Source organism: Tursiops truncatus, chromosome 12 (assembly GCF_011762595.2).
Source record: "Tursiops truncatus isolate mTurTru1 chromosome 12, mTurTru1.mat.Y, whole genome shotgun sequence".
Taxonomy (NCBI): Eukaryota; Metazoa; Chordata; class Mammalia; order Artiodactyla; family Delphinidae; genus Tursiops; species Tursiops truncatus.
The window spans coordinates 14,561,870-14,584,489 of NC_047045.1; the positions used below are offsets into that span (position 1 = coordinate 14,561,870).

General features: G+C 40.4%; 1 protein-coding gene across 4 annotated transcripts in view; it reads right to left on the reverse strand.

The window, feature by feature from the left end:
• The window catches only part of HMGN3 (high mobility group nucleosomal binding domain 3), a 50,299-nt gene that overhangs the window by 24,539 nt on the left and 3,140 nt on the right, over positions 1-22,620 (reverse strand). For all 4 annotated transcript variants that reach the window (XM_073789376.1, XM_004315647.4, XM_019929330.3 and 1 more), the window contains exons 2-3: positions 7,096-7,146; positions 1,074-1,103 (exon numbers count right to left, since the gene is read on the reverse strand). In XM_073789376.1, the coding sequence (XP_073645477.1) occupies positions 1,074-1,103; positions 7,096-7,146 (81 nt within the window). The remainder of the gene's footprint in view (positions 1-1,073; positions 1,104-7,095; positions 7,147-22,620) is intronic.

Consider the following 22,620-nt stretch of genomic DNA (forward strand, 5'->3'; position numbering starts at 1 on the left):
CTTGTGAATGGTCCCAGTACCTGCTTCTTTTTTTTTTTTTTATTTCAATGTGTGAAACAAGTTTAGCAAAAATATATTGAGAAGAAAAGCCAGTAACTGCTATATATACTTTTTAATTTGTGAAACAAGTTTAGCAAAAATATATTGAGAAGAAAAGCCAGAAACTAGTATTTTTTTTTAAATTCAGAAACAAGTTTCCAATATCCATTTCAGCTTGGATTCCCTACACTGTGCCAGGCACAGGTGTGGGCTGAGGAGGGAATCCATGCTTCCCGGAAGGTCACAGTAGCTTGCAGCTCCCGGGCTATCTAGTATCGGGATACGTGCCGTCAGCCAAGAGGTCAATGCCTTTCCCTCTGCGTGTCAGTGGGCAGTGCACATAAAGTAACCCAAGTCCTCCACCAGAGAGGCAGGCTGCCCTGTCTTGGCAGAAGGAGTACTGGTGCATGAGCAGGGCGGCAGGGATGAGTACTGGAGCCAGCCGGGAGCACAGCGTGGTGACAAGGGCTGAGGCACACTCCTGGCCAAGGCTCGCTCACACCAGCCGGTCCCAGCTTTAACGATCTTAACCCTTGTCCTTTCCCTGGGCCTGGCCCACAGAGGGAGACCCCAGGTGGCAGAGTGGAAATCGTTACTGTTTCAGATTCTCTAGTTCTGAAGTGAGGCTAGAGCCTATGGATTCAGACAACCTTCAGAACGTCCTGACTAAGGTATGAGTCACGGAGGGAGAACTGGAATTCTTGACTCCTTTAGCAGATCAGGTGTAGAATGGGAGGCTAGGACTTTGCTAACCTAATTCTCCATCTCAGGGATCCAGTGATATCAAACAGCTTCCTGGGCTTTGAACGCTTGCTAAACGGGCTGGCCACTGTTTTTCACCAACGTGTCTGATCAAGTGAGCTGCTGGCAACACCGGTCAAAGTTGCTAGAAATTCTGACCCAGGTTATTTCTAAAAAGGAAATAAAAAAAGCTCAAGGGAAACACCACCTTCATCTTCCTTTTGCTGCTTTGCTCTGGACCGAGGGAACGTGTATTCATAAGAGCTAACAACAACGGGGTCCAAAGTACTCACCGCTGACAACCTGGCAGACCGTCTGGTGGGCTACAAAGGAAATGGAAACAAAAAGAAACATATGTTTTGGTGATTATACACAACCAAGTTGAGTTTTAAAAATTCATTCTTACTGTCTTACTTTGTTGAAAGAATAGAATGCAGGAGTCCCATTACCCTCCCCAGGTAAGCACAGTGAAACATACCCCCAAGTGCCCTGGGCACTGGAATATTCCAGAGGACGTGTTCCTAAAGAGGTGTAGGCTCACGGTTCAAAGAAATGGCCTTTTGCAGTAGAGGGTGGGGTGGACAAGGAAAAGGCAAAGAAGACACATTTAGGCTCCGACCCAAACTTTTGTGATAAAACTGGCAACAGGAGCACGGAGGTGCTATTTAAGAACCAGTCCAGTCTGACTCTTGCTCCTTACAAATGGAACTAAAGCTTATAAATTAATACTAAACGAGACTTATATAATTGTGCAGAAACCGAAATAGCAGGAGTCCCCTCCCTGGTTACTACATTAGAAAAGAGAATGACTCCAAATCTTAGGCAGTTAACAAGCAAGACTTCCTTTTACCTGTAACAAAATAAACACATTTATTTATCTACGAAACGCACACGTTGAAAGATGTAAATAATCATTTTAATAATCTCATCTTTTCATTTAGAAGTTTACAAATTTAGAGAAACTGGGTTGAGGTTGGTATTTTTCAAGGAAATCTTTTCTTCAAGGATGGTGCAAGTTAACAGCAAACGACATGGCAAAGAAAATTTCTAAGAGCAGAACCGTTCTAGGCATTTCAGAAACACGCGTATAGAATTGATATTCTACTTCCCACCAGCAAAAGATGGCTCCCCGAGGGATTTCACTTTCTAAAAGTACAACTGCCTTTCTTTAAAAGTGTTCCGGAAGCAAATACTCCACACTTTCTGCCTGTTTTGTTCACTGCTCTATCTCCAGTAGAATAGTGTACCACCTAACATACAGTGGATATGCAAGAATACTGGCTGAAAAAAATAAACTCAAGCTTTTCCCTAATTTGCTGCCTTAGGCAGACTTCGCCTCATTACAAGAGCTGAAATGTCTCAAATAATCTTTTAAGGGGGTCAGCAGGAGCCTGGCTCAGGATTGCAAGGAATCATGGAATTCTCTTGTCAGTCTAGGTCAGCTGGTCAAGGCCAAAGTCAAAGAAATGTTTCTTGCCATCTCCACATCGAAGACCTTTCTCGCTGAAAATAGCTAGAGGAAGCTAAAGTCATCTTTCTTTAAACTACAGAAGGAAATGAAGGGCCAGAGCCTTCTGGAATAATTTTAACCTTGGGGTCGTGTGCAAAGCTGAGCTGGACTTCAGGCTGGTAGGCAGAACGTGCCGACTCGGGGAGACTGTGCAGGCTACGTGTCGGCTGTGACGCGTCACTGCAGGGGTAAGGGGTGCACAGTATGGGAGGCGGGGCCTGGACCAGATGCTCCATGGGAATCACCACGGCGTCTACTGGAATATCATGGGATAATTGGAAGCAATAACCATGCTGGGAACCAGAACCCGAATCCTGTAGTGCCTTTCCCAGGCTGGTTCACTGCAGGTGCTGGGCATCCCCGAAGAAGAGGCAGCATTATCACTTAAACCGGGCAGCAAGTGGGTAACCTGTGCTTCTTCAGTATGCTTTCTGGGCATGCTGGAGAGCATCCTCCGATTACCAACCAGAGCTCAGCTTAACGCTTCTGTGTGGCTTCAAGAACCGCCCACACCGCCTCAAGAGGAAAGTGTAGCCGGCAGAGGAGTGCTCAGAAAGACGCCCTCTGAGAGGAAAATCGGCGGCATCTCTGCTAAAGGGGGTTGAACAGGTCTTGTCTGAATCCCCCCGCCCCCACTTGGTGTCGCCCTGCGTGTGCCCGGTTGGCCTTCCCTCCCCTGTCTCCTATCCGTACCCCATCTGCACAGGACCCCCTTCTCTTGCACTTCTGTAGCGGGAGCCCTCAGTAAAACGTGGAGGTGAATGGAGTGGTCAGACACGCCAGACATGCAAGTGTGAGCCTGCAGGGTGCAATGCCAAGGCCACTCCTCACTAACCATCCAGTTTGGAGCCTGAAAAGCGGCCAACAGGTTAACCGTTACTTACAAGGGCTTCCCTGTCCACCAACGAGCTGTCCTGAATAAGATCTCATTGAAGCGAAGCCAAATCCTCTGAAAAATCCCCCGTCCCCAACCCCGGTCCCCATTCCCCATCCGCCCCCCTCCCCCCCACATCCGCGGGATTTCCAGAGAGACTTCCAACCAAGCCCCGCTCTGCAGGGCCTGCAAGCTGTTCCGATCCAAAAGACTCGCTACCTTTTCATAATTCAGGTCGAGTACAAGAGTTCCAAAATAAAAAGCCTAGGAAATTAATGCAGAAACAGAGTTTGCCTTTCTAGGCTGTCTAAACCAAGCCGTCTCTAAAAACCACGTTTTACTGTAAAATGATTTTATGACTTCCTGCTAATATTTACCAGCTCTTCTTTCTATGCTAAAAAAAAAGAGACTTCTCTTAAACGTTCCTTTTCGGTAACCATCCTAAGAGATTTTCTTTTTCACTGCAGACACAGGAGGCTGAAACGATCCTCCACTCACAGTCAGCAGTACTGATTATGCACCCAGTGTATACACCTTCCTGGAACGTTTCATCAGCTTTCACAAGCCTTCCAATCTATAAATGATTGGACCATATATGCCAGATATAAAATAGACCAGACTGCTCTCTTTCCCTCTTTCAAACACTAGAATTCAAAGTATTCATTTAAGACTCAGGCTGTGGGGCAGAACTACTATGAAAAAAAAGATAAGAATTTCTCCTGAGAAACAACAAGGATTTACTGTAGCGCACAGGGAACTATATTCAATATCCTGTAATAAACTACAATGGAAATGAATTTAAAGAAAAGAATACAGATATATACATATATGTGTATAACCGAATCACTTTGTATGCACCTGAAACTAACACAATACTGTAAATCAACTATACTTCAATTTAAAAAAAAAAAGAGAGAATTTCTCTCCATCTGTTGACTGTGAGTCCTCAGGAAAAGTGGCCAAAAGAGCAGTTCTAAGGGAAAAGAGGAAGGTTTTTAGAATGACAGATCGCTAAAAGTTACAGAAACAATGTGAGGGTTTGTCACTGTGGTACACAGGTGCTGGGCACTATGGTATTATTCAGTAAGCATTTATTGATTACCTGGTAATTCCCCGGGCTGGAGAAAATTACAGTGAAGGCTACTATGAAAGACGTGAAGTCTTTCACTTTAATGTCCTGGTTGCAAAAGCAACATAGAAGTCTAATCTCAATATGACAAAATTCCCTGGGGGGGCTAGATGCAAGTAGAATCACTGGACTTTGCTGAATACTGCTTGAAACATATGGGCCATTCCATTGGAATTCAGAAGCATATTTATTTTTATGAGATTTCTTAATGCTTCTGATCTGCACCATGTACCAAGCAAAGCCCACAAGTCAAGTTGCTTTTAACTTTCAAAACCAAATGAAGAGCTAATTAGAATTTCCCTTCTTTGCAAAACTGGGAAGTGGGGCAAGATGTGTATCAGGGCTTTGGCTGGAGAATGAAGACAGAGAAAAGGCACTGGGTGATCAGATTTTTTTTTTTTTTTTTTGGCTGTGTCCTGCGGCACGCGGGATCTTACTTCCCTGACCAGGCATCGAACCCATGCCCCCTGCATCGGGAGTGCGGAGTCTTAACTACTGGAACGCCAGGGAAGTCCCATGACCAGATTTTTATGATGACCCCCAAAAGGCTTGAGGATAGGGGATTTTGAGTCAGAAGACGCAGACGTCTTTCCTGATTCTGCAATTTAGAAGTTGTGACACCTGGGGAAAATCACGTATTTCTCTGCGTACCTTGTTTGCTCTCTTCAGATGGGGATAATAACTCCCACGTGTTGACCAAAACAGCGCTTCTCTGACATAAATTACTCTCTCTCATTGCTTTCTTTTTCTTCATAGCAAATTTTCAGTCACTTTTTATTTACTGTCTCTTTCCCCCTACTACAATGGAAGCTCCATGAAGGCAGAGACTTTTGCTCCTTTTGCTCACTGTGGAATCTGTGCAGCCAGGTGCGTTCAAGCGCTCCCTACATTTTTTGTTTGCTTTGGTTGGAACGTCTCTCTGAAAATGCTGAAAGGCTCTCTGCCCTCATTCCAGGGTGATTTTAAGGATCAGATCAAACAATGGAGGTGAAAGGGCTTTGAAAGCTGCCCAGTGTAATGACTGTAGCATATTGTTTTGGTCATTTATCGTCCGGATACTATACTCTGCACTATGCCCTTCAAATATCATGGCGTGGAAGATGATTTTCAAAAGGGGATCCCCCTTTGTAACTGATATCTATTGGCTGTAGCCTAGGCTGTGCACACTCATGACTAGAAAATTCAGTCAATTCACTGGGGGAAAAAAAATCAATCAATATACGGTCAGACAGTTCTTACCCCAAAGCACCACCAACTAACTGACCTTGTCCCTTTTCAAACAACTATGTTGGTGTCCTGAAGGCAAATCACAAGTTTTAATCTGGTGTTGGCTTAACGGACAGGAAAAGAGTCTTTTCTAGGAATGACTTTTGTTAGCAATAAGGTAATACATGTAATCAGATAACATATTAGAAGTAATAATGTAAAAATATAAGTAATAAAAATTCTGGGGTATAAAAGAATATGCATAAGACAGGTGTGTAAGCAAAAATCTTTTACATATATTCCAGCCAGCTTGATGGTTTTCAGTGTGGAAGGGAGGGAAAGGCTGTTTTCACTACCCAAGACCTGCTGTGTGTAATGGTTTCTAGGTTTTCTGACTGTCAAATCAACTTAAATAGCAGTCCCTGAGGAGAAACCCAAAGGCATTTTGTGCCCAAATCTAAAAACATTAAGGGGGTATTACATTTAGCCAACTGTCCTACAAATTGTATTTTGCCATTTTCAAGAAAATTCAAGCACTTGAACTTTGGTATGATAACATTTTTCGGTTGGTTCTAAGCATTTGTTTAGTGACCTGACTCTGGATCACCAACTTCACCTCCCAAACTCTATGTTAGACACTGAATACTGGGTAAATGGATGGTGGGGACTTGGCTATCGGCAGTTCTGTTTGTTTTGCTTTTAAATGATTTCTTTACAGATTCCGTTAAAGATTTTCCATTCAGCAGAACGAACTTCCTTGTACAAATCGTGTGTAGGGGTTTTGCTATCATGACAACCTCTGAATTATTAACACAGTATGAGTCACCCAATCAAAGAATCCGTAACTAGATATTGTTTTTGTCTCTCCCATGACCCCTTTTAGGTTGTAAGTTCAAGGATTCCACACACTGTAAAGCTCTGTGCACAAGGGAATGGCTGTCATCACAATTACCATCTCACTGGCTGCTTTTTTAGCTCATCTCCTTTTAGAAGTTCATGATAGGACCACGGAAGGTCAAATGCAAGCATCTCTTCCTAGCTTTCTGGAGATTTCTGTATTTTATAGAGAGCTTCTTTGACTTATTGTCTAACTATCCCAAACCCTAAGAATTTTCCTGATTAAAAAAAAACTTTAATATTTTGACATTTTATGTATCCTTCATAGTTTTTGACTTTAGAGATGACTCCTTTTAGGCAAATATTCGGAACCCAAAAAGTAATCTATAGTTCACTCACCGGAGCAGAGAATTTATTAAATCAAGTCTTTCATTTCCTTGCTGTGAAAGGCCGACTTTGTTCTCCTTGATGAATTTACCTATTATCTCGCTCCTTGCCCAGAAGGAATTCTCAGTATCCCTTTTAACAGACAGCAGCACCAACAGGTAGAAACATAAACAACATAGCAAGTGGAAAATGCCTCATGAGTGACCCTAACTGAAATCTATCCAGGCTAAGGGAGGCTACGCAGCCACACTTTTATCTCTGGTTTATGTCGTCTCAACAATCTGGTTTCGAAGAGTATTCATTCAGATGTAGACCATCATAATGATATTAAAAATTCCAGTTAATAATACAGGATTTCAAAGGTACACTTACCTCCTGTTTAGTTACTTTGGAGCCATCCTTGCCCTCTGGGTTTTCTGGAGACTAGAAAGAAAGAATTTCGGTGAATTGTATTTAAATTGGAAAATGCATATTAAAACACCACATAAGCCAATGATATTCTGCAGGGAAAAGTAAGTTTGTAAGAGGATATGTTTCACACACACACACACACACACACACACACACACACACACACACACACACTGCATTTATCTGCATAACTGCTCTAAGATTATACCAGGAAGTACTGCAAGAACTGATCTGAGCCCCTGTTCCCAATGCACATTCACTCAAGGAATTTTCATTGACCTCTTGCTGCCGGGTAAAGAACAGCGACCCAGCAGTCAGCAGCAGGGGTGCCTGGGACCCAACACACGTTCCAGTCACTTTGTTTCCCTAAGGTGAGAGCAGGGAAAACCTAAGCCCAGCGCAAAAGCGTACTTTCACCCCATACTCGCCTAGCTTTGATTTCTAGCCCATTTCTTGATACGACTTGATACATTTATCGGGAGTTCCTATTTTTCCATCGTCAGCTCCAGGCTCTCTCCCACACTCCCAGCCTCGGTAGGATGGCCCAGCGCCCGGCCACGCCAGCCGATTTCTTTCCTGATTTTGATCCATCCCCCGCCCCCCGGGGGGGAGGCACCCTCCCACTCTCACGACAGCTCAAACCTGACTCCCAACGGGGGAAATACACTTACATTTATGAGACACATCAATTATCCCCATATGTTTTTATTGGCTAAAGACAATAAATAAGATAAAAACTATTCAACTAATTAGAAAATTAAAACTATTTAACACAAGATAGGAACGGAGTTCCCAGGGTGAAAACATACAAAGAGCAAATGACATTTGGCACAAATGTTTGGCTTGGGAAAATAAAGCAGCTATGCGGTAACACCTCATCTGATAAAATGAGAAAAACATTCAAACCCCACTGTTTGCTGGGGTTGGTGACACTGTAAATTAATATAATATTTTCAGAGAACATCCTGGCAATATGAAAAAGACACTTAGGACAAATCATATAATGACCCAGTAATTCCAATTTTGGCACGAACACTCAAAGAAAGAGACTTTGTAAAAATACGTTTTGTTTGTACTGTTTCTAATATGAAATAACTAGAAACAACTCACATGATCAGTAAATAACAGAGAAATAGTTAAATAAACGATATAATTACTAACGCAATGCGATTAAAAATAGTTAGGCTATGTGAATACATGGAAAGTCCACATGAAGTTAAGGCTAAATTTAAACACTTAGATTATAGGGAAATCCCTGGTGGTCCAGTGGTTAGGACTCTGTGCTTTCACTGCCAAGGGCCCGGGTTCGATCCCCGGTCAGGGAACTAAGATCCCACAAGTCGCACAGCACAGCCAAAGAAAATAAACACTTAGATTATAAAGTAATATGTAAAACATAGGTCAGAAGTAGATAAAGACTTTGAGAAAGACAAAAGCTTTTCTTCAAGACACAGTAAACCTTCTCTTCTTCCCTGGGGCTGCCTGTTACCCACTGTTACCCACCGTCTACCGATTCACCTCTCTTCAGAACCTCCCAGATCCATGGAGCTCTCTCCTGTTTCCCAAATCAACCAATTATTTTTCCCTCATCCATGGAATCTTCTCTATCATCAAGGAAAACAAAGCTTCTCTTTTCTTTCTTTTTTTTTTTTTAAATTGTGTTAATTTCTTGGTGCAAATTTCTATTTATTTATTTATTATTTTTTGGCCATGCTGCATGGCATGCAGGATCCTAGTTCCCTAACCAGGGATCAAACCCGTGCCCCCTGCAGTGGAAGCTCAGAGTCTTAACCACTGGACTGGTGGCGGGGGACGGGGTGGAGTCCCAGAACTTCTCTTTTCTGTCCCCACTCTCTTGCAAAGAATGTCTGGCTCACAGATCTCATGCTATATCAGCCAGCTGAGTTAGAGACAGAAAAATCTTAGAAAATTGAATCCCTAGGTGAGCCATTTGGCTTTGCTCATTTCCACGGTTACAAACTTGACCCTTCTGGCCACAAACCAGATTCTCTGTTGTCTAAAGTGCTGGGCTCTCATTCTCACTTATCAGGCCACTCAGTAGATCCAATCTGGGGTACCCTCCAGCTGTAACTGATAGGCTTTGAAAGAAGCACCACACAGCTACTACTGATGTTACCTGACATTAAAAGATTTGCTTAAACTGATGCTAGTGACATTACGTTCAATATTCTTCTAGGCAGTGGATTTGTGACAGCAATATGACGGAAAGATCACTCTCTAAACACTGACCTAACAATGTTTGTATTGGATGCAAATTATTGAAAAAGAGAAACTTGGAAAGACCCCACCAAAAAAGCAGGTGTAACTGAAAATGTTAATACTTTCAGATGCATGAACGAATGAACCTAAGACTGGAGAGGGGAAGAGATACAACTCCAGCAAAGCTCAACCTCTCCATAAGAGCATTCTATGAACAAGCACATAGAAAACTGCAAGTCAGGAACGACCCAAGTGACCTTCACCCTGGGATCAGTGGGGTACGGTGGCACACATGCAGGTCAAGACACTGGCTTCAGTCGTGGCTCTCTACCTAGGAGACGTGTGATCTGGGGCAGTGAGTTCATCACTGTGGTCAGTCTCTTCATCTGATAGATGATAATGACATCTAACTCAGAGGGTCATGTTTGTGTTCAAGCCAGATGTTGGGGAGGGTATTTCAGACTGAATCGCTATACAGATGTTGTACAACAAAATATATAAGTCTCCTGAATTATCAAATATGATATATCATATTGAACAGGGCCTTGAGGTTGAGCACATTTCCTTATAACCAGAGTCCCTGCAACCTTGTCGTCTGTTTTTGTTACACAGAGTAACAGGTACACGATTTCGGAAAGACCTACCGTTTCCGGCTGTCTTATCACACACTCTGTCCACCGTTAACACTTAGCCATGAGGCTGGAGAGAGCAGGAGATCATGGTATGAAGGGATTAAAAGAGAAGCCCGAAGATTTTGTCCCCAGGGATCTTGAGGAATAAAAACAAAGAAAAGGGAGAAATGAGGCTTGGGGGTGTACATAGATGATCTCAGATGTACTTCAACCACCTTGTGGGCTGACGGGAAGGTAAGTGAGTTAGACGGGATGTGGGGAATTCCAAGGCAGAGGGGTCTTGCCCCACTCCCCCAGACAGGGCAGGCTTATGCTAATCCAGTTGGAACCCACAATGGTCAAAAGGGCAGAGAACCATGGTCTAACCAAAAGATCTCATTCACATATCTGAGGCTCCTTCAGCACCCAAGTAGATGGGGACCGAGCTGAGAGCCAGCAAGGGGTGGGGGACACACGTGGTGGCCTGATGGAAGGCAGAGCAGGGATTCTGGGGGAGTCAGAAGCACCACTGAGAGATGATCTGAGGGCAAGTTGGCAGGCAGATGGATCACTGAACACCTGGTGACCCAATGGAGACCCAAAGTCAGCCAAGAGCATGAAATTTGGCAAAAATCAACAGGTAGTTGACCTTTTTGAAATTACAAGTTCTGAAAATTAAAGTAGGCTCATTGAAATAAAAAACCTCAAAACATAAACTCTAGACCAGGGACAGTAGAAGAAATAATGAATTGTCACGGACTGCTGAGGAATTAGCCCAGAATGTAGGAAAGAGCAATAAAGAGATAATATGAAAGAGAGGTTAGGAGACATGGTGGCTAACTGCGAGGTTCCACCTGTATCTCATAGACATTCAGAAGCAGAGAACAGAGATACTAACAAAGGCATAATGGGTGAGAACTTTCCTAAACTGAAGTCATGAATCTCCAGATGGAAAACTCACACCAAGGAACAAACTGGAAACAAAACAAAGCAAACAAATACAATGAGACATAATAAAACTCCAGAAGGTCAAGGAAAATGAGAAAAATCTTTAAAAGTTATGAGAATTAAAAGATGAATAATTTTCAAAGAATTACTTCTCAAGCATCTATAAATTATAAGAAACTACAAAGCAATGTTCAAGGAGTTGAGGAAAACTGTCAGCCTAGAATCCTGTACCCAGCTATCATTCTAGAGTGAAGGCAAAATCAAGACATGTCAGAATACAAATACTAAGAGAGTTTACTACCAACACAGCCTTTCTTTCAACAAGGATCCAGTACTAAATAATCAAATTCAGCGATAAGAAAAGTGAATTAAGATGGAAGGAAAATATGTAAGAAAAAATGTATAAACTATATTGGCAAATCTAATTATTACCTGTAGATACTAGTATGTATTTTTTGTGTGTTTAAAAATATTTCAGTAGAAATCCTAGATTAGTGCTGCCCTATAGAATTATAACACGTAATTTTAGATTTTCTAACAGCCACATGAAGAAAGTGAAATTAATTGTAATAACAGATTTTATTTAACTGAACATATCTAAAGTTTTATCATTTCAACATGTTATCAATATCCAAATTATTAATGAGATATTTCACAAATTTTCTTGGTACTAAATCTTCAAAACCTGGCATGTATTTTACACTTACAGCACACCTCCATTCAAATGTTAAGTTTTCACCAGGAGTACCTGACCCTCTAAATATGTTAGAGATCATAAAGTTTATAGTAGTTTCACATATCCAGGTTGTTGCAAACATATTTAAAATTTTCCATAATGGAATCTAATGCCAGTTCTTAAATTGATTAAAACTAAAATTTTAAAAATTCAGCTCATTCTTTCTCATTGGCTAATAGACTCATGCAGTTAATGGCTGCCATATTGGATGGCACAATTCTAGACAATAACAACCGCAAAAGATGAGAGGAGGGGGAACAGATCATCCTCACCCCCAGCATGGGAGGGTCCTGGTTTTGTTCTGGAGAATGATACTGACACAGAGTCATTTTAGACTCTGTTAAAACAAAATTTAAAGACAGGCATTAAAAATTTTAAGAAAATAAGTAAGATCTATAAACTTAAAAATCAGGAGAAATGGAATAAGGCAAATTTTACAATCAAAGGCAGGGGAGAAAAAAGCAAACCAAAGGGAAACACATAATAAATAGAAACCACAAAATAAGTCATTAAAAAAGTCCAAATATATTAGTTATCATAATATACCTAAAGAAATTATATTAATTCATTATAATGTCAAGTAACAGAAGACATAGAACAATACAGGTATATGATTCCACTTTAACGAATTTTAAAACAAATCAATATTATGGATTTATATGTGACATATACATCATAAACATATAAAATCACGGACTGGAAGGATACACACCAAATTCATGATCATGCTTCTCTCCAGGGAGGCTGACAAGGGAAGGGAACCAAGGGGGTGTTCCGAAGTTGAACTTTATCTGTAACATTTTATTTTTAGAAAGATCTGAAGCAAATAGGATAAAAAAAAGTTCAAATGTGTGAATTCTGAGTGATGGGTGAATAGGTATGTTATATTATTTCCTGAATTTTTCTGTACTTGAAACCCCCTAAAAAGATTACCAATATTAAGGGGGTAGGGGAGTGGAAGCAAAGCCCATTTGGCAGTGCCACATCTACTCCCAACACAAATTCCATGACTATTAGTGCTTTCTGTACTCCTTTTTTTAAAAGAGTTATTTTCTTTATTTATTTTTATTTTTATTATTTTTTTTGGCTAAGCCATGCGGCGTGCAGGATCTTAGTTCCCCAACCAGGGATCAAATCCATGCCCTCTGCAATGGAAGTGTGGAGTCTTAACCACTGGACCGCCAGGGAAGTCCCAGTGTTTTCTGTATTTCTTAAATGGCTTATAAGTCTGGCCCACACACTGCCTCTTCCTTTTCTGTTCAAGACATACAATTCATAGTCATTTCATTGTGCTGATATGAAGGAATCTGGAGCTGGGTAAAACAGGAAGCCAAGAGCATTACAAACGTGAATTCAGAACTGTCCCTCTTGGGTGAGTGTAGGATGAGAGACGGGCAGAGGGAGCCCGGCTTCCTTCAGCAGCCGACCAACTGCACTGTCTCCATTCTCCCATCTCACAAAGATGCCTGGGTCCTGCATCTGAAGACACGGAAATGCACTGAAGGGGACACAACAGTGTTTCCTTAAGATAACTGTAGCAGCAGCCCTTCTCAGGGAACCAAGAAAAGAAAATTGGAATTTTCATTCTGTAGACCATCCACAGGAATCAACAGGACAAATTACCAACTGTTGAGCTTCTCCTGCTTCTCCTTCCCCTGGTAACAGTGGTTACCACCTTACACAGGGGCTCTTGTGGGGGTCGTGAACCCAGTTTTCTCGCTCCAAACTCAGGAAGGTATCAGAGAAGATGAGAAAATCCTTATAGCCTTCAACAGTTGCTTGGGAACAGCAAGCACTACATGGCCTTAGCCTCCAAGTTTGTCACTACAGAGAAAAACATTGAGGGTGTGGCAGGAAGCTAGGAACAAAAGGCTAGTACCTCCTGGTGCCATATTTCTCAGCCACAGGAGAAAGAGCAGGGCTCAGGGTTCTCAGCAAAGAGTTCTGGACCTTGTATTAAAGTTCCAAATAGTCTTTACTGAAGTGTAGGCTCTCAGAGTTTTCCTTCTAAGATTTTAAGTGACAAGGGCTACTGCTTATAACTTAAGTGAATTTGTTGAGAGCCTAGAGTACCTATGAAATTCAAGTAACCATCTACCAGCAGCTATAGAACAAATCCAGTCTCAGCTCCTGGGTTATCCGTGCTGATGCACGAAAGCTGGGAGCAGACGTAACCCTGCAAACAAACCAACAACCACTTCTTTTCACCTGGGGAATGTATTACTTTGAGGGGACTTTTCTCTAACTTGCTGGTCAATATGTTTAAATTATGATTATTTTTCTTTACATTTTCTTTTAAAATCAATTTACATTTTCTGTTATAAACCTAAGGCTGGAGAAAAGAAGACAGTCCACTAGTAAGCTGGTTAGAGGAGGAGAAACCATTCTAGGACAAAAATCCAAACAACCTACCCCGAGAAAGACTGAAATGTGTCCATAACTAACTCTTTACTTTTCTGCTAAAGTTAACACATAAACACAACTACTTGATTAATTCCCCTCCACAAATGGAGGCACTGTCCAGGAAATTCTTATGAAGTTTTCCAAATACCAGGTACTTCCCTTAAACTCAAATATTCACATATTTGAATTTGACATATGAAACAGACACTGAAAATTTTATTCAAAGCCACAAGGACCATTGTTTAACATCAGCATGGCTGCTTTTCATTCGTGCTGTAAGTATATGTTTGGGATCCTCCAATACTGCCTTGCTTTCTTTAAAATAACCCTTAAAAATCCAGCATTTAGGATTGAGAGATCACATGCAAAGGATTAATAATCAAACTGATATCAAATTTCATTCTTACCTCCTTCCTTGCTTGTGCCTATTAATTTCATCAACTTCTATAAACCCAAAGAGCTTATTAAGGCCATGAGGCTAGTATGTCTTCCCCACATAAAATTCTGTTGTTCAAGATAAAAGTAATTGAGTAAGAACTCTGCTTTAGAAGGCTTTGGCTGAAACGATGTAAACAGCAACTCTTCTTTTCTGAGAGATACTTTTAGGGAAACTATCTCACACTGTACTCCATTACAAAAGATAACTGGAGGCAAAGAAAAAGCCCTCTTCAAGTATGTTCAGTGAACTTTTCTTATATAAATAGACATAATTTAATACACATAAATACACATAATTTAATACACATAATTTAATAATGGAAGTATATCATTAATAGGAAATAATTTAAAATATTTCACACATCTCTTTGGTCTGAGCTGCCTCTTTCATGACAGCTATCTCTTCCTCCCTGTTGTGTGAATGGGATCGTGGGCGAAGGTCCCAGCTGAGGTCCGAAGCCTGACCCCAGTCTGGCTTGTATCTTATGTCCCTGGGCCTGAGTTTCTTCATGAGGAAAACGAAGAGGATGGACCCGAAGCTCTCACTTGCCTGACTTTGTGAGATGCTCGTGTACATACTAATCACATTATGTAAGTGTCTAGGACAGAGATGCCAGGTATGGGAGTCTCAGAAAAGGACACGAGAACAGACCCAAAGGAACGACCATAATCTCAGTAAACATGGATTCTGTACTGCATTCATGTGCAAGACAATGATCTGAATGAGTTCATCTCCTCATTACAATCCTGTGAGGTTGGTAAACAGTATCATGTCTATTGTCTAAATGCGGAATTGAAGCCAGAGAGGTTAGGTAATCTTGCATCTTGCAAGATAACCTAGCATCTTGCCCAAGATGACCCAGCTGGTAATCTTGCTGGTCAGTGGAAGAGCTGTGATTCAGAGCCAGGGAGGCTGGCTCAGGTTCACGACTCATCCACTACACCACTCTAAGTCGTTTCTGCTGGCTTTCCCAATTTCAAAACTGTGTGCAGATCTGGGATGCTAGGAGAGCAAAGCGCTTCCAGGGTGGGAAATATCTTCACCTGTAGACCCAGCCAAGCAACACATAATATGTAATGGAGTGTTTCCTACTCCCCCTCATTTGTGAGCCTCTTGGAATAGCAAGACACAATTTCCCATTAAAAATATTACATGTTGATTGCTTCCATGTCCTGGCTATTGTAAATAGCGCTGCAATGAACAGTGGGGTGCATGTATCTTTTCGAATTATGATTTTCTCTGGGTATATGCCCAGGAGTGGGATTGCTGGATCATATGGTAGGTCTACTTTTAGTTTTTTAAGGAACTAAATGTCCATCGACAGATGAATGGATAAAGAAGATGTGGTACATATGTACAATGGAATATTACTCAGCTATAAAAAAGAATGAAATAATGCTACTTGCAGCAACATGGATGGACCTAGAGATTATCATACTAAGTGAAGTAAGTCAGAGAAAGACAAATATCATGTGATATCACTTATAATGCGGAATCTAAAAAAATGATACAAATGAACTTATTTACAAAACAGAAACAGACTCATAAACTTAGAAAACAAACTTACGGTTACCAAAGGGGGAAGGTGAGGGGGTAGATAAATTAGGAGCTTGGGATTACCATACACACATTACTATGTATAAAATATATAATCCACAAGGACCTACTGTACAGCATAGGGAACTCTACTCAATATTCTGTAATAACCTATATGGGAAAAGAATCTGAAACAGAACAGATATATGTATAACTGAATCACCTTGCTGTACACACCTGAAACTAACACACATTGTAAATCAGCTATACTCCAATATAAAATAAAAATAAAAAAAGATTAAACTTACAAAAATAAATAAATTTTTGTCAGATAATTCTAAAAAAAGTTAAAAAATTAAAATAAATAATATTGCATGTTGACAAAAAAGGAAAAAAATTACATGTTGAGATGCACATAAATGTACTATTCTGGGTTTTTAAATGGTCACAGACACAAGTATTTTTATCTCACTATTAAAAGTAAAGGCAGGGGCTTCCCTGGTGGCGCAGTGGTGGAGAGTCCACCTGCCGATGCGGGGGACACGGGTTCGTGCCCCGGTCCGGGAAGATCCCACATGCCGCAGAGCGGCACAACGGGAGAGGCCGCAACAGTGAGAGGCCCACGTACCACAGAAAAAAAAAAAAGTAAAGGCAACACACCAAATCAGTTCTATCATTTTTAACAGTACTTTACATTTCTCTGTATACTTTCACCTTGTTGCTGTATTTGATCCTCTCAGTAGCACTGAGATACACAGGGACTGTCTTAATATTCCCATTTTACAGATGAATAGAGACTCGAAGAGGTCAAGTGACTTTCCCCCAATAAAGAGTTGTGGAGACCACACTAGACCCCAGTCTTCCAAGTTTTACACCAGGGATTTTAAAGGGACGTTATCAGATAGTGACTTTATTTTCCTATTTGCTCAGACATGAGTTTATTTCTACTAAATGATAAACACAGTTATGATGTTTCTTATATTTTTGCAAAATGATTCAGCTAGCTCTGATGTGATGGACATGTGACCACTCAAAGGGGGAACAGTAAAATTAAAAATTTTAATTAAGAGAAGCGATAAAGGAAAGCAATGAGAAGTGGATAGAAAAGATACAGTTAAAAACTGTATTATGTGGCATATACATGAAACTTCAGAAGAAGTCTTCAAAGCTTCACACGTTGATCACCTCAAGCCTTTGGTATGTTTACCTCCTACATACACCAGGCCCAAGACTCACAACTTCCTGCGAAGTAGGATTTAACAAATTCTGTCCAGTACTGTACTGTAAAAAGCCACAGCTTGTACCCAATAAAGAAAAAACAAAGAGAGAGAAAGAAAGAAAAAAAAAAATCTCTTGGGGTAAACTTTGTATTTACCTTTGTATGGGGTCAGAATAATAAAGATATAATTTTAAAATAATATCCCTTTACATCTTTTAAAAATAACTTTTGTAATTAAACATGAATCATTTGGTAATCCAGGACTGTGAAATGAAACTCCATCCAGTTCTAGGTCCAACAGCTTTGCTAAACTATGAGGTTTTTAGCACCTGCTAAAACAAAACACCTGCTCATTTTTAAAATCCAATGTGTAAGCAATGGTGGCTTAACATTTACATTATAACCTCTCAATATATTGTATAATATGCAAGTGTGTTTACATGTTTCTGGTCACAGGGGAATATCCCTATTATTTGAAATATAACAAATTAACGAAGACAATACACCTTAGAAATAGTAAATCCAGCAGTTTCATGGTGGAATTTGAGAAAATATGAAGTTTTAGACCCTCAATACTCAGATACCAAGGCTTGGATGAGGAAACGTCATATATATACCTTGTATATGACCCTACAGTCCATTAGATCCTGAAACACCCAGAAGGCTTCATGAGAACGTACATCTTTCAGAAGCCAGAGGCCTGGACCCTGAGGGCAGCCTTAGGGCATGATCACAGATAATAATGACTTGTGGGGTACCTTCCTATGACTGGTACCTAGAAACAACGGCATCAGCCTATATCTTAATAAAGACAACATTTTAAACAGATGGACACTCACACATTTACATAACTCCTGAATCTTCCCTGTTTCATTTGTTGGGCACCTTGATTTAAATAAAAATACACGAGGCCAATAGAAATAAATATTTACGGGAAGTACTGTGGTGTCATGGTTAGGAGAAAAAGCTTGAGTAAAAGAGGGCTGGGGTAGAATTCCTGGCTCTGTCCCTTCCCAGCTGTGTGACCCAGGGGAAATGCCTTCATTGCACTAAATCCCAGTCTTCTCACTGTGGATGTGGATGGGACCGGCCGCAGGGCTCGGTGGTTCAGAGCACAGGCTCTGAAGCCAGACAGCCAGGACTGCACTCCTGGCTCGGCCACCCGCTACCTCTGAAGATGTCAGTGTGGAGAGCACACACCTGACCGGGTGGTTGGACGATTCAGCTCATTAACGCAAAGTGCTGGGAACAGTGACTGAGTCACAGAAAGCCACCTACATGTTATTTACTGTGAGATGAGGACAGCCTCGCAGGACGGCGGGGAGAATAAAATGAAATAATATGAAATTGCACCGTAATACTTGCCACACAGGTTTATTTCTAACAACTTCACATATTTTTATTTAATTTTTATTTTATTCTAACGACTATAAAGCACAAAGCTCAGGTCCGGTACAGCCAGGTATTCAATAAGTGGTAGCTATTTAAATTTTAATGGGAATAAATATGTGTATATATTGTTACAGATATAAGTTCTTCTTAAAATATTAAATTTTGGAACCAATTTTGAGATTTAAAACCTTTTTCTGTATCTCCCTACTTCTGATTATGCATATCATTTACTTTCTGGGACTGAACATGCATTTGCCTTGGGCGTATATAAATGGCCCTGTTTCTGGACATGCTCACAAGATGTAAAAAGACTGGACTCAATAAATACCTTGACCAGGAACCCACACATGATTCCGCTGAACTCTTCCAAGAACGCAGTTAAATGTACAATAAATAAGCAGCCAGTGGGAGAAAATATTCAACATTTTGATTCGGTTCGTTATCTTCAACACTGATTTTTAAATTACTCAGGAGACTAACATCGTATTTCAACATACCAGGTACTGTGAAAGCAGACAGATTAAACGGTGTTTACTTCAGTCGCCATTTCCAAATTGTACCCCGCAGGAAAGTGGAATCTATTTAACTTTGGTGTAAACAAAGGCAGTGCTTTAGGGGAAAAAATATAGGAAAAGAGGATCACTTGGTAACTGATTTGCCAAGGCAATTCTAATGTTATGTGGCAATATTTTTAAGCATAATTTTTTCTCTGAGAAAAATCAACCATGTAAAAATGCACCAGATGAAAGCTTATGTTCTTTCAAAAACACTACCTACTCCTATAACTGCAGTTAACTGGCCGTACAGGGTGAGATCTGTGCACCATTGGTCCTACAAAATGGAAGCTTGGCTTATCAGAAGCCTGTTATTTCACTGTAGTTCTCTTAATAATTAAAAATATCAGCACTACAATAATGAGTATCCATTGACCGTCTCACACACGCCAGGCCCTGTGCTAAGAACTGTGCGTTCACCATCTCATTTAATGCCTCCAACGACCCAACGAGGTAGAACATATTTTCAGCCCAGTTTTGCAGATGAGGAAACCGAGTCTCAGAGAATTAGGAACTCAGAAGCTTAGGGAGGAGTTAAGTAACCTGCCCTAAATTACACAGCTAGTAAACAGTAAAGCCAGGCTATATTGGACTATCTCCCCAACAAGGATATGAAATAATTAAAGTTACTACCTTCTTCCCTTGAAAACAATTCATTCATGCACTCGTTCAGCAAACAGTTACAGTACCTGTGCGAGGAGAGGTAGGGGGATTAAAAAAAGACCAGAGCCACCCAAGACTTCATGGTCAAGTGGAATTAGAAGGATTACAAAGTTAATTCAAAATTAGGTAATCAATCAAATAACATGTGTCAACTTAGAAACATGGTCCCAGACAACCACCTTTTAAACACAAGAGGGTGGTTACAGAAAAGCATAGGGGCCAAGAAATCACTGAATTATAAAACTTCTAGAAGTAAATATCTGTGGCCTTAGATTAGGCAAAGATGTATTAGACAGGACACCAAATGGATTCCATCAAAATTAAAAGGCTTCTGTTCTTTGCAAGACATCAAGACAAAATTTCTTTAAAAGCCATAGACTGAAGGAAAAGATCTATAAATCATATATCTGATAAAGGACTTGTGTCCAGAATATATAAAGAACACTTACAACTCAATAATAAGATGAACAATCCAATTTCAAAATGGGCAAAATATTTGAATAGATGTTTCACCTAGGATATCCATTATGCTAGTAAACACATGAAAAGGTGCTCATCATCATTAATTATTATGGTAAATTAGACTAATTAGAAGGCTATAAGCAAAAAACCCTGACAATACCAGCTATGAGCACAGATGTGGAAAAACTGGAACCCTCATTCACTGATGATACAATTACTTTGGAAAACAGTTTGGAAGTTTCTTAAAGATAGACTTTCATACCACCCACCAGTTCCACCCTTAGGAAACTTCCCAAGAGGAATGAAAATATGTCCGTGCAAAGACTTACATACAAATATTCACAACAGCGTTATTTATAATAACCCCAAATTGAAACAATCCAAATGTCCACCAACTTGTGAAAGGATAAACAAAAAGTCGAATACCCACACAGTAGACTATTATTGGGCACTAAAAAGGAATGAGGTTACAGATACATGCTAACCCATGGGTGGACCTCAAAAACACTACGCTGAGTGAAAGAAACCAGACGTAACGGACTACATACTGTGTGATTCCTTTTATATAAAATTTCCAGAAAAAGCAAATCTATGGAGACAGTAGGTTAGTGGTTGTCTAGGACTGGGGTGGGAGTAGGGACTGTCTGCCAACAATGGGAGAGACCTTTCTGGAGTGATAGAAGTAGTTTAAAACTGGATTATAGTAATGATACACAACTCTATAAATTTATTAAAAATCACTGATTTGTATACTTTGAATAGATGAACAGATTTTATGGTAAGTACATCATACCTCAATAAAGCTTTTTTTTTTTTTAAACGAAATTATACCCCCGTCCACATTGCTTGAGAGTTGCTGAAGTGTCAGTGTCACTAAGCACTGGGCAGTAACACTTCCAATCTTTTCTTTAAACCAGACGGGTTTTAAAAACTCACATCTCATTATTCTTAATAATATACTATTCTCTGACTTTTAGTAAAACTAAACATTTTCATCTATTGAGTCTGTTATTTTCTTACAAGGATGTACATCTTTTCCATAAGGACATGTGAGCCTCCTTATCTTTCTAAAATAGCACACTATTTTCAGTGATACGTGGTACAAATTACTTTTTCCCCAGTTGTTCATAAATTTTAAAATTTTGTTAACAGAGTTTTCTTTTCTTTGCCATACTGACATATTCATTTTTATGTAGTCAAAGTTATCTCTATTTTCATTTACAGAATCTGTCTCTGGTGTTATAATATGTGATACTCCTTTGAAAGATTGATCAGAAACCTTGAGTATTGTTAGTTAAGCATCCCACGTGCCAAGCCCAGGGCCTTTCTACTTTATGAAAAGAGATAAAACGTAATTTCAAATCTCAAAGCTAGAGGCAGACAGACTTTTCTTCCTTAAACCTTTAACTGTAAAAAGAGACTAGGGTTTACATCGCAAATTCCTGGAAAACTGCCTCATTAGAGAAAATTTCTGATGTGATCCACTAGACATTTCCAATAGTTCCAGTGATGAAGAACTGGAAAAATAAAAAGAAGGATGTGAAAATGTGTTTGCTACTCATGCCAGGACCATGGCTCTAGGACTTGCTGGCTGAGGTCTCTGTGTAGACCATCAGGTCATCACATAACAGCGTGATCTCTGTAAGCATTCGTGGATGTCTGACCAAAACAGTCTAGAACTCAGTCATTCACTGTCCCACCACCACCTGAGTCTAGGAATTAGTGGGTGGTGACCCACCACCCATTAGGTAATGAATAGAGGAAACTCAACTTTATTTAAATCTCACCAACTTGGGAAGGGATGGAACGCTAACTGAAGAACTCGTCACCACTGAGGGTTATACTGCTTCAAAAAATACTCCCGCAGTTATAAAAACCATTTGGTTTCGTGTAGTTATGACTATCACACACGAAGATATAGATAAAACTCACAAAGGTAAGACAGACTCAAGGATGTATTGTACAACACGGAGAATATAGCCAATTTTTTTGGTAATAACTGTAAACGGAAAGTAACCTTTAAAAATTGTATAGGGCTTCCCTGGTGGCGCAGCGGTTGAGAGTCTGCCTGCCTATGCAAGGGACACGGGTTCGTGCCCTGGTCCGGGAAGATTCCACGTGCCACGGAGCGGCTGGGTCCGTGAGCCATGGCCACTGAGACTGCGTGTCTGGAGCCTGTGCTCCGCAACGGGGGAGGCCACAACAGTGAGAGGTCTGCGTACCGCAAAAATAAATAAATAAATAAATATATTTAAAGAAAAGAAATGTCATAAGACTGTTTTCTATTAATGTGGATACTGTGG